A 12707-nucleotide genomic window follows, 5' to 3' on the forward strand; every position below is an offset into this window, starting at 1 on the left:
AGAGTAGGTATGTTTCAAGCGAGTCTAAGTGAAAACGTGGAAGACAGGCCACAGACAGTGGGAAAGTAATTCGCACTGCGATTGAGTACGAAAATGAACAACTTAATCACATTGATGAATGACATGTCCTACAACGTTAAGACGCAAGCCAAACACGTCTAAAGGTTGTCCGTTAGTTGGAGGCCATCCCTAAGCTGACATTGATGGATAGGCGTCGTTTAATGCATATATTAATGCGTAAAGTGGACGACATGAAAGCTTTCCTTGACGTTCCCAACAATATGAAGTACCCATACTGCAGCATATAATACATGAAGAAAATCGATGACCATTTTGTTTGTTGTATTTGTATCAATGTCTTTTCTGACTTCGATTATATGTTCTTATTACGTGTTTTGTCTTATTATCTCACGAACTTCTCTTTTTGTTCAAGTTTTATGGTCTATATTTTAATTTTGATTTCCTATGTAATGGTATCATATTGTTGTACTATCTTATGAATGTACTGTTATCATTGAAGTTCTATTGAAAGAATATTTCTCAATTGCGTACACGTAAAAATAATTTGTTTAAATGCACTAATAGAATTATGAATTTATGCGTTAATTTTGCACGATAGAACATAAGAGAAGAAACAAAATAATTAAATAGGACTCGTGATAACGATTTAGAAAATAAATATTTTGTTACTCATAGGGTACATCAGAAAAATATTTCAAAATGTATATAAAAAATATTTTGGATTATTCTAATTACATAAATGAATATTGATCATTTATAATATATATATATATATATATATATATATATATATATATATATATATATATTTTGTTCTTATATTAATATTTCTTATTTAAAAAAATATGATAAATCCAATTAACGTAATCCTTACCCCAAATAAGTATTATGATAATACTACACTTGTATTCCTTTCCCCAAACATATATTATAATAATACTACAATAATAATGCTTCCCCCAAGCACATGTTATTATAACACTACTATAATAATCTCTTCCCCAAACACATACTATCATAACACTACATTTCATATTTCTTCCCCCCAAACACATATTATAATAACACTATCAATAATAACCCTCCCCCAAACACATATTATCGTAATACTAGGATTATCATAATCTTTTTCCCCCATAACTCTTTCCCTTCCTCCAAACAGACCCTAATAGACAAAGTTAATATAACACCCTGCCATAGCATGTAGCACATCATAACGTCATAAACATGGGATGAGTATTAATCATTACGTTCTAAATCATGAGATTAATATTTCATTCATTAACATTAACATCATCAGTCATCATCATCAACATAACTCAGTCATAACTATCAGTCATCATCATACATCATTAATGCATTATGCATTTTAGCTACATTAATGCATAATAAGAAAATTACATGCAAACTCTTAACTTCAGTTCGAAGGTCTAGTAAGAGAATCTCTTACCTGTAGATTAGCTTAACCAAATTATTCCTAACAGCAACAGTCAAACTTTCCAAGAATAAATCCAAAACGGTAAGGGACAAATATACTAAATTCAATAACTTAACAGTTGCGTAAAGATCTAAAAATCCATTTAATTCAACTTACCCAAAGTTGAGGTCGAATCCAATTTATCCTTGGTTGGGACAATTTTAGAGCTCAAAACTTTCAGTTAATTCTAACGAAATTAAACCAACATTAAATATTTAGAGTCCAATAATTAATATCTCATGGGTATTAACCAAAACCCATTAAAACTCACCAAAAACTACCAAAAATAGAGGGAAAAGACCAAAAATAGGCTTGCGGCTTGGCTAAAGGGGATTGGCTTGGTTGGAGGCAAAAGGTGGCTAGACGTGCACAGCCTAGGGATAGATGAAGCCCGGCTTGGACGTGGCTTCGGGGAAGTAGTGACTCGAGCACGACTTGGAGATGACATGGACTACAAGGACGCATCTCCAGCTACTACGATGCAGCTGGTACTGAAGAGTTCGATGTTTGCAGCTTTCGAATGGTGATGGCTCGGGCGGTGGTTTGTGAATAGTGGTTGGTGCGACGGATGCGAACAGACCGTGACGCTTGATCGCTGACGACGAAGGAGAGATATGACTGACGGCATGCAGCGACGGATGTGAAATGGAGACCTAACCCACAACTACAACTCTTGTTCGTGCGGCTCGGATGTGCGACGTGATCAACAACTGACTTGCGATCGACTTTGATACAAAGATCGACAGATAATATGTAACACCCCAATGATCTCATGTTGTTCATTTTTTTTTAATTCGATTATTTATTTTTATTTTATTCATTTATTTGTTTATAATTAAATAATGAAACTTATGTCATCAAGATGTGAATTTTCCCCTTTTAAAATATTAAGCAAATTTCAACTTTAATTATACTTGGTAATTAAAGATTTAATTGGTATTTGGAAGTTGAGGGAAAGGAGGAATTTGGTGAAGATATTGGAGAAATTTGAGAGAGAAGGGTGAAATTTGGAATTTAACAAAGAAGAGAAAAGAAGGGAAATTATTTTATAAAAGGAAAAGAAAAGGAAAAAGAAAAGGAAAAGAAAAGGAAAAAGAAAAGGAAAAGAAAAGGAAAAGAAAAGAGAAGAGGGAGAGAAGGGGAAACCCTAGCCGCCGCCGCCAATCTCCGCCGCCGCCGCCGCCGTCGCACGCCGCCGCAAGCCAGCCATCGTAGAAGCCGCGTCGTACCGCGTCCGCCAGCCGAAGGAGCCGCGCCGCGTCGATCTGAGGCAGGTCAGCCGAAACCCGTCGCGTCCCGAAGCCGAATCCACCTCTGCGCCGAACGCGTCGCGAAGCCGAGATCCATCTCCACGTCGAAGCCGCGTCGCCAGCCATCGTCGTCTGCATCCGAGCCGCGAACGCGTCTGCAAATCCGAGCCGCGAACGCGCCTACGCCCGAGCCGTATCGAAGCCGCGAACGCGCCCGCCTCCAGCCGACGAACGAACCCGAACCCGGAACCGCCCGCGCGCTCGAACCTGGAACCGCCCGCGCGCCCGAACCCGGAACCGAACCCGCGCCCGTGCCACACGTGCCTGACTCTCCCGCGTGCAAGCGCGCCGCGCCGTGTGTTCCGCGTAGCCGAGCCGCGTCCCCACCCTGTAGCAAGCCGAGCCGCACGCGAAGTCCCCATACCGAGCCGAGCCGCGTCTGCACCAAGCCGAGCCGGTCCTGCCTTCTTCCAGCCGAGCCGCCAAGCCTGTTTTGGCTCCTTCCACCTAAATTTTTGGTAATTTCCAAATTCCCTAGCCTGCCCAGTAATTAAATGAGTTAATTTGGAAATTTAATTAATTTAATTACTTTCCTCAAGAAGCAAATTGGACCAAATAGCTGCTGCAGCTTAGGACTTCCTCAGTAGGAACTCATCTAGCAACATCTCGAGGTAAGAGATTTCTACTACTAGCCCCATGTGAGAATTTGATGTTGCATGTTCCTTCAGTGACATACGATGATGGTTGGGCTTACGATGTATGATAATATTTTATCATGATCTGACGAATGACATGGCCATACTTTGGCATAATATTATAGTAATGAGAACCCTCGAACCATATGTAACTGTATGATAAGACTGATGGACTTATGATGTATGTGACTGTATGGTAAGACTGATGGACTTATGATGTATGTGACTGTATGATAGGACTGATGGACTCATGATGTATGTGACTGTATGATAAGACTGATGGACTTATGATGTATGTGACTGTATGATAAGACTGATGGACTTATGACGTGGGTGACTGTATATTGAGAACTATTAGTGACTGTTTGATGATAGCTGTAGTGGGGGATGAGATGGTGGTTATTTTCTGATGATAATTTGATGACGTTGGCATATGTATGTTGGGATTGGGGTATCTGTTAACTTCTCCTATCTGAGTCGTACCTGCATGGGTGTCCTTCGGGATCACCACCTATTTAGGACTGTTAGGCTCGACGGGGCGCCAGTCCAGCATGACTATAGATATGACTCGAGCGACTCGACGGGGTCCTCGCATCCCGACGGTCCTAAGTGTCCCCTGGACACCGAAGACCAGAGTTAAGTCCCCACGGGGCGCATGTTGCACGTGTTCGGGAGCGTGCCAGAGATTGGGTACTAGTTTCAGGACTCGATAGGAATGTTAACAGGCACCTAGTGGGACTAGTAGTGGGTCCCTTACTGAGTATTTTTATACTCATTCTCTTCGTTTTATGTTTTCAGGTAGAGGACGAGGCAAGGGCAAGGGCAAGCTGGCGAGCGACGTGAAGTGACCGTGGCGAGCCATAGGGGTTTTCCTGCTTCCGCACATGTTTTACTTTACAGTTAAATTCATGTTTCGGCTTTCTGCATGTTTACTTTGGTTATTTTTGTAGATAGGGCCCGCTTAGGGATTTTAAACTTAACTCGTATTTCTACATGTTACTTTAACTATCTTTCATAAATAAATTTGCTAGATTTCTTTGCATTTATTTACACCAGATTTTATGACTTAAACACTGATCCTAGATTTAGTAACCACTTCGATTCAGCATAAAGAGTCGGGTCGTTACAGTTGGTATCAGAGCGCAGTGTTTTAGGTCCTGTAGACTGACTTATGATGTAAGTCATTTTGTTTTGATTTTTACCTCACCCTATGGCTATACGGTCCTTCGTCACTCGCCAGGTATGCCTAAAGCTTTACAAATATTAAGATTATAATGTTGCCTGATTAGATTAGACTTAGAGTGAGAATATTGAGTTCTAGTGGTGAAAAATTTGTTGGTGAATTTTAGGAAAAATGCCGCCACGTAGAGGTGCACGCCGAGGAGGTGGCAGGGGAGGCAGAGGAGCCGGTCGTGGCCAACCGGCGGAGCAACCTGCCGCGCCGCCAGTCAACCCCGACGTACCAGTCAACCCTAATGCACCGGTCACTCAGGCGGATCTCGCCGCAATGGAGCAGCGTTACCAGGCCATGCTGCAAGCTGCTCTAGCGCCGTTCCTCGCTGCTCAGCAGAACCAGGCCGCCCCTGTTCAGGACCAGCCTGTAGTCCCTCCAGCCCCTGTTCAGGACCAGCCCGTCATCCCTCCAGCCCCGGTGGAAGCCCAGCCGGTGCCAGTACAACTGTCAGCTGAGGCCAAGCACTTGAGGGATTTTAGGAAGTACAACCCGAAGACTTTCGACGGATCCTTGGACAACCCCTTTAGAGCCCAGCTGTGGTTGACATCCATAGAGACGATCTTCAGGTACATGAAGTGCCCAGAAGACCAGAAGGTGCAGTGTGCAGCTTTCTGTTTGGAGGATAGGGGGACTGCCTGGTGGGAGACTGCTGAGAGGGCGCTGGGAGGAGATGCCAGCAAGATCACATGGGAGCAGTTCAAGGAGAACTTCTATGCTAAGTTTTTCTCCGCCAATGTGAAGCACGCCAAGCTGCAAGAGTTCCTAAACTTGGAGCAAGGCGACATGACGGTGGAGCAGTACGACGCCGAGTTCGATATGCTGTCCCGCTTTGCTCCCGATATGGTAAGAGATGAGGCCGCCAGGACTGAGAGATTTGTTAATGGCCTCAGGTTAGACCTCCAGGGTTTTGTACGAGCTCTTCGACCAACCACTCATGCGGATGCTCTACGCATAGCACTGGATCTGAGCCTGCATGAGAGAGCTGGTCAATCTAAGGTTGTCGGCACAGGGTCAGCCTCGGGACAGAAGAGGAAGGCGGAGGCGCGGCCCGACGTAGTACCACAGCAGACTCCGAGGTCAGGAGGTGTCTTCCAGAGACACCGTCGGGAGCTGGCAGCAGCTGGGAGAACTTTGAGAGAGCTACCCACTTGTACTACCTGTGGGAAGGTCCATGGAGGACAATGTTTAGCTGGGAGTGGAGTCTGCTTCAGGTGCAGGCAGCCGGGGCACACTGCTGATGCGTGTCCTCGGAAACCCTTAGAGACGACGCCACGTCAGCCTTCTGCTCCCCAGCAGGGGAGAGTCTTTGCCACGAACCGGCAGGAGGCCGAGCGAGCTAGTACGGTGGTGACAGGTACGCTCCCAATCTTGGGGCATTATGCTTTGGTACTATTTGACTCGGGGTCATCGCATTCATTTATATCCTCTATTTTTGTCAAGCATGCGGGTTTAGAAGTAGAACCGTTGGGTAGTGCCTTGTCTGTCTCTACTCCTTCTGGAGAGGTCCTTTTGTCTAAGGAAAAAATAAGGGCATGTTGGGTAGAAATAGCAAACCATACCTTGAATGTAACTTTACTGGTGCTAGATATGCAAGATTTCGATGTAATTTTAGGCATGGATTGGTTGTCAACTAACCATGCAACCATAGACTGTTTTAATAAGGAAGTAGTCTTTAACCCTCCTTCCGGGGATAAGTTTAAGTTTAGAGGAGCAGGCATGGTAGGTTTACCCAAGGTCATCTCAGCAATGAAGGCGAGTAAGCTACTTAGCCAGGGTACTTGGGGTATCTTGGCGAACGTAGTAGATATGGCAGAACCAGAAGTTTCCCTATCTTCCGAACCAGTAGTAAGGGAGTACCCTGACGTTTTCCCCGACGAACTCCCAGGACTTCCGCCTCCCAGGGAGGTAGACTTCGCCATTGAGTTAGAGCCCGGCACCGCCCCTATCTCTAGAGCTCCTTACAGAATGGCCCCAGCCGAGTTAAAGGAGTTGAAAGTCCAGTTACAGGAGCTGTTGGACAAGGGCTTTATCCGGCCCAGTGTATCACCTTGGGGAGCCCCAGTGTTGTTCGTGAAGAAGAAGGATGGGTCGATGCGCCTTTGCATTGACTACCGAGAATTGAACAAGGTGACAGTTAAGAACCGCTACCCCTTACCCAGAATCGAGGACCTGTTCGACCAGTTACAGGGGGCCACCGTCTTTTCCAAGATCGACCTGCGATCAGGCTATCACCAGTTGAGGATTAGGGACGGTGATATTCCCAAGACGGCTTTTCGTTCGAGGTACGGACACTACGAATTTATAGTGATGTCCTTTGGTTTAACTAATGCCCCTGCAGTGTTCATGGATTTGATGAACAGGGTGTTTAAGGACTTTCTAGACCAATTCGTCATAGTCTTCATTGACGATATCTTGATCTATTCCAAGACTGAGGCCGAACACGAAGAGCACTTGCACCAAGTCTTGGAGACCCTTCGAGCTCATAAGCTATACGCCAAGTTCTCCAAGTGTGAGTTCTGGTTAAAGAAGGTGACATTTTTAGGGCACGTGGTTTCCAGTGAGGGAGTCTCGGTGGACCCAGCTAAGGTCGAAGCGGTGACCAACTGGCCTCGACCGTCTACAGTCAGTGAGATTCGCAGTTTTCTGGGTCTGGCAGGATACTACAGGAGGTTTGTAGAAGACTTCTCACGCATAGCCAGCCCATTGACCCAGTTGACCAGGAAGGGAACCCCTTTTGTCTGGAGCCCAGCATGTGAGAGTAGTTTCCAAGAGCTTAAGCAGAAGCTAGTGACGGCACCAGTCCTGACAGTGCCGGATGGGTCGGGAAGTTTTGTGATCTATAGTGATGCCTCTAAGAAAGGTCTGGGATGTGTCCTGATGCAGCAAGGTAAGGTAGTTGCGTATGCCTCACGCCAGTTGAAGAATCATGAGCAGAACTACCCTACCCACGACTTGGAGTTGGCAGCTGTAGTCTTTGCACTGAAGATATGGAGGCACTATCTGTACGGTGAGAAGATTCAGATTTACACCGACCACAAGAGCCTGAAGTATTTCTTCACTCAGAAGGAGTTGAACATGAGGCAGAGGAGGTGGCTCGAGTTGGTGAAGGACTACGACTGCGAGATCCTGTACCATCCAGGTAAAGCAAATGTAGTGGCTGACGCGCTGAGTAGGAAGGTTGCACATTCAGCAGCGCTAGTCACGAAGCAGACCCCCTTACTCAGGGATTTGGAGAGAGCCGAGATTGCAGTCTCAGTAGGTGAGGTTGCCGCACAGTTGGCTCAGTTGACAGTTCAGCCAACCTTGAGGCAAAAGATCACTGCTGCTCAGCTGAGTGATCCTTACTTGGCAGAGAAACGTCGTATGGTAGAGACGGAGCAAGGTGAAGGGTTCTCTATATCCTCTGATGATGGCCTTATGTTTGAGGGACGCCTGTGTGTGCCGGAAGACAGCGCAGTTAAGACAGAGCTTTTGACTGAGGCTCACAGTTCCCCGTTTACCATGCACCCTGGGAGTACGAAGATGTACCAGGACTTAAGGAGTGCCTATTGGTGGAGGGGCATGAAGAGGGATGTAGCAGAGTTCGTCAGTAGGTGCTTGGTGTGCCAGCAGGTGAAGGCACCTAGGCAGCATCCAGCAGGGTTGTTGCAACCCTTGAGTGTGCCAGGGTGGAAGTGGGAGAGTGTGTCGATGGACTTTATCACGGGACTGCCCAAGACCATGAAGGGCTACACGGTGATCTGGGTTGTGGTCGACAGACTCACGAAGACAGCCCACTTCGTGCCAGGGAAATCCACGTACACTGCCAGCAAGTGGGGGCAGTTATACATGACGGAAATAGTAAGACTGCACGGAGTACCAGTATCCATCGTTTCAGACAGGGATGCCCGTTTCACTTCGAAATTTTGGCAAGGGCTCCAACTTGCATTAGGTACGAGGCTGGACTTCAGCACGGCATTCCACCCTCAGACTGATGGTCAGACAGAGAGACTGAACCAGATTTTGGAGGATATGCTGCGGGCCTGTGTGCTAGAGTTTTCAGGAAGTTGGGACTCCCACCTGCATCTAATGGAGTTCGCCTATAATAACAGTTACCAGGCTACCATTGGTATGGCTCCGTTTGAGGCTCTGTATGGCAAGTGCTGTAGATCCCCTGTCTGCTGGGGCGAGGTTGGAGAGCAGAGGATGCTAGGCCCCGAGTTAGTGCAGACTACCAATGCAGCCATACAGAAGATCCGAGCTCGTATGCTGACCGCACAGAGCAGACAGAAGAGTTACGCTGATGTACGACGTAAGGACCTCGAGTTTGAAGTGGGAGATATGGTCTTTTTGAAGGTAACACCGATGAAGGGCGTTCTGAGGTTCGAGAAGAAGGGGAAGTTGAGTCCACGTTTCGTGGGGCCATTTGAGATACTGGAACGGATTGGCCCTGTGGCTTATCGTTTGGCCTTGCCCCCATCCCTCTCAGCAGTGCATGACGTATTCCATGTCTCCATGTTGAGGAGGTATGTCGCAGACCCGACGCACATCGTGGACTTCGAGCCCTTACAGGTCAGTGAGAACTTGAGCTACGAGGAGCAGCCTGTCGAGATCTTGGCAAGAGAGGTCAAGAAGCTTCGTAGTCGAGATATTCCACTAGTCAAAGTCCTCTGGCAGAACCATGGAGTTGAAGAGGCCACGTGGGAGAGAGAAGAGGACATAAAGGCCCAGTACCCAGAAATGTTCGAGGATTAGAGCTTTCGAGGACGAAAGCTTTCTAAGGGGGGAAGTATGTAACACCCCAATGATCTCATGTTGTTCATTTTTTTTTAATTCGATTATTTATTTTTATTTTATTCATTTATTTGTTTATAATTAAATAATGAAACTTATGTCATCAAGATGTGAATTTTCCCCTTTTAAAATATTAAGCAAATTTCAACTTTAATTATACTTGGTAATTAAAGATTTAATTGGTATTTGGAAGTTGAGGGAAAGGAGGAATTTGGTGAAGATATTGGAGAAATTTGAGAGAGAAGGGTGAAATTTGGAATTTAACAAAGAAGAGAAAAGAAGGGAAATTATTTTATAAAAGGAAAAGAAAAGGAAAAAGAAAAGGAAAAGAAAAGGAAAAAGAAAAGGAAAAGAAAAGGAAAAGAAAAGAGAAGAGGGAGAGAAGGGGAAACCCTAGCCGCCGCCGCCAATCTCCGCCGCCGCCGCCGCCGTCGCACGCCGCCGCAAGCCAGCCATCGTAGAAGCCGCGTCGTACCGCGTCCGCCAGCCGAAGGAGCCGCGCCGCGTCGATCTGAGGCAGGTCAGCCGAAACCCGTCGCGTCCCGAAGCCGAATCCACCTCTGCGCCGAACGCGTCGCGAAGCCGAGATCCATCTCCACGTCGAAGCCGCGTCGCCAGCCATCGTCGTCTGCATCCGAGCCGCGAACGCGTCTGCAAATCCGAGCCGCGAACGCGCCTACGCCCGAGCCGTATCGAAGCCGCGAACGCGCCCGCCTCCAGCCGACGAACGAACCCGAACCCGGAACCGCCCGCGCGCTCGAACCTGGAACCGCCCGCGCGCCCGAACCCGGAACCGAACCCGCGCCCGTGCCACACGTGCCTGACTCTCCCGCGTGCAAGCGCGCCGCGCCGTGTGTTCCGCGTAGCCGAGCCGCGTCCCCACCCTGTAGCAAGCCGAGCCGCACGCGAAGTCCCCATACCGAGCCGAGCCGCGTCTGCACCAAGCCGAGCCGGTCCTGCCTTCTTCCAGCCGAGCCGCCAAGCCTGTTTTGGCTCCTTCCACCTAAATTTTTGGTAATTTCCAAATTCCCTAGCCTGCCCAGTAATTAAATGAGTTAATTTGGAAATTTAATTAATTTAATTACTTTCCTCAAGAAGCAAATTGGACCAAATAGCTGCTGCAGCTTAGGACTTCCTCAGTAGGAACTCATCTAGCAACATCTCGAGGTAAGAGATTTCTACTACTAGCCCCATGTGAGAATTTGATGTTGCATGTTCCTTCAGTGACATACGATGATGGTTGGGCTTACGATGTATGATAATATTTTATCATGATCTGACGAATGACATGGCCATACTTTGGCATAATATTATAGTAATGAGAACCCTCGAACCATATGTAACTGTATGATAAGACTGATGGACTTATGATGTATGTGACTGTATGGTAAGACTGATGGACTTATGATGTATGTGACTGTATGATAGGACTGATGGACTCATGATGTATGTGACTGTATGATAAGACTGATGGACTTATGATGTATGTGACTGTATGATAAGACTGATGGACTTATGACGTGGGTGACTGTATATTGAGAACTATTAGTGACTGTTTGATGATAGCTGTAGTGGGGGATGAGATGGTGGTTATTTTCTGATGATAATTTGATGACGTTGGCATATGTATGTTGGGATTGGGGTATCTGTTAACTTCTCCTATCTGAGTCGTACCTGCATGGGTGTCCTTCGGGATCACCACCTATTTAGGACTGTTAGGCTCGACGGGGCGCCAGTCCAGCATGACTATAGATATGACTCGAGCGACTCGACGGGGTCCTCGCATCCCGACGGTCCTAAGTGTCCCCTGGACACCGAAGACCAGAGTTAAGTCCCCACGGGGCGCATGTTGCACGTGTTCGGGAGCGTGCCAGAGATTGGGTACTAGTTTCAGGACTCGATAGGAATGTTAACAGGCACCTAGTGGGACTAGTAGTGGGTCCCTTACTGAGTATTTTTATACTCATTCTCTTCGTTTTATGTTTTCAGGTAGAGGACGAGGCAAGGGCAAGGGCAAGCTGGCGAGCGACGTGAAGTGACCGTGGCGAGCCATAGGGGTTTTCCTGCTTCCGCACATGTTTTACTTTACAGTTAAATTCATGTTTCGGCTTTCTGCATGTTTACTTTGGTTATTTTTGTAGATAGGGCCCGCTTAGGGATTTTAAACTTAACTCGTATTTCTACATGTTACTTTAACTATCTTTCATAAATAAATTTGCTAGATTTCTTTGCATTTATTTACACCAGATTTTATGACTTAAACACTGATCCTAGATTTAGTAACCACTTCGATTCAGCATAAAGAGTCGGGTCGTTACATAATAGACTAAGCAACGGAGGTTGATCGGAGAACCAAGGCAGTGGCGGCTAGGGTTTGAAGGTGAACTAGGGTTTTCTTTTGTGTTGAGGAAGAAGATGATGAATAGTAAAAGGGCACGCTCCTCGAGGTTCTATTTAAAGAAAATAATAATAATATAATAATTATTATTATTTTTCTTTTCTTTTCTTTTTCCTTATTCTTTTTCCAAAACAAAAACCCACTTCTTCTCTCTCTTCATTTAATACCAATTCAATCTCCTTGTTATCTTATTTATCGTAAATAATTATATTATCCTCAATAATATAATTATTCTTAACCTTCTCAAAATTTAATTAATTATATATACACATATATATAATTAATCATAATTCCCTCAACTTCACTAAATATAAAATCAACCAATCACAATCCACTTAAAGCAAATCTTTTATAACCCAAAAAAAATTTCAAATCTCTAAACTAACTAACTATTTTCCCAAAATATTTAATTAATCATACTGCCCACAAAATCAAACAATTTCAATCATTAATTCAAATAACACCCAAAATAATTTCAACATGGTTAAAATTAAACTTAAGATAATTAAAATTAAAAATTACCTTATTTTGGGGCGTTACAAGCAATGCATGGAGAAGTGCCTAAGCTTAAGAGTGTGGCAATGAGTTATATGTTTTATTGAAAAGTTTGATGTCCGTGTGAGGTGGTTGGACAACTCTCTAAGGTAAAGTAAATGTTTCGTGGCTTTCCAAGAAAAGTGACCGGCTATACTGGATTAAGATTTCCAAGAAAATAAGGTTAGCGTTTCAAGAGAAATGTCTAATTGCGAATAGTAGCTGGGGACGTGTGGAACTTAGACTGGTTACATGACCTGATGAACGGTAGCTTGACATGTGTAAAGCATGGAGATGACCCAATGGATGTGAAAGGTCAATATAA

General features: G+C 45.4%; 1 protein-coding gene across 10 annotated transcripts; it reads left to right on the forward strand.

Annotated features, from left to right (window-relative positions):
- The first annotated feature begins 3008 nt into the window (after nt 1-3008).
- Nucleotides 3009-11696, forward strand: LOC127149615 (uncharacterized). 10 transcript variants are annotated; one of them, XR_007821290.1, is made up of 3 exons: nt 3009-3266; nt 3348-3419; nt 4242-4498. XR_007821290.1 is itself a non-coding variant. In XM_051085414.1 (2 exons), exons 1-2 carry the CDS (start codon nt 4951-4953, stop codon nt 11487-11489), a joined length of 1131 nt encoding a protein of 376 aa, XP_050941371.1. In that variant the 5' UTR covers nt 4803-4950; the 3' UTR covers nt 11490-11696. The 10 variants fall into 10 exon arrangements, 1 of the variants encoding a protein (XP_050941371.1); XR_007821288.1 differs by having other exon boundaries at nt 3351-3419; XR_007821296.1 differs by lacking the exon at nt 4242-4498 and adding an exon at nt 11440-11696 and having other exon boundaries at nt 3129-3266.
- The last annotated feature ends 1011 nt before the right edge of the window (nt 11697-12707 follow it).

The sequence above is a fragment of the Cucumis melo genome, chromosome 5 (assembly GCF_025177605.1).
Source record: "Cucumis melo cultivar AY chromosome 5, USDA_Cmelo_AY_1.0, whole genome shotgun sequence".
In the NCBI taxonomy this organism is placed as follows: Eukaryota; Viridiplantae; Streptophyta; class Magnoliopsida; order Cucurbitales; family Cucurbitaceae; genus Cucumis; species Cucumis melo.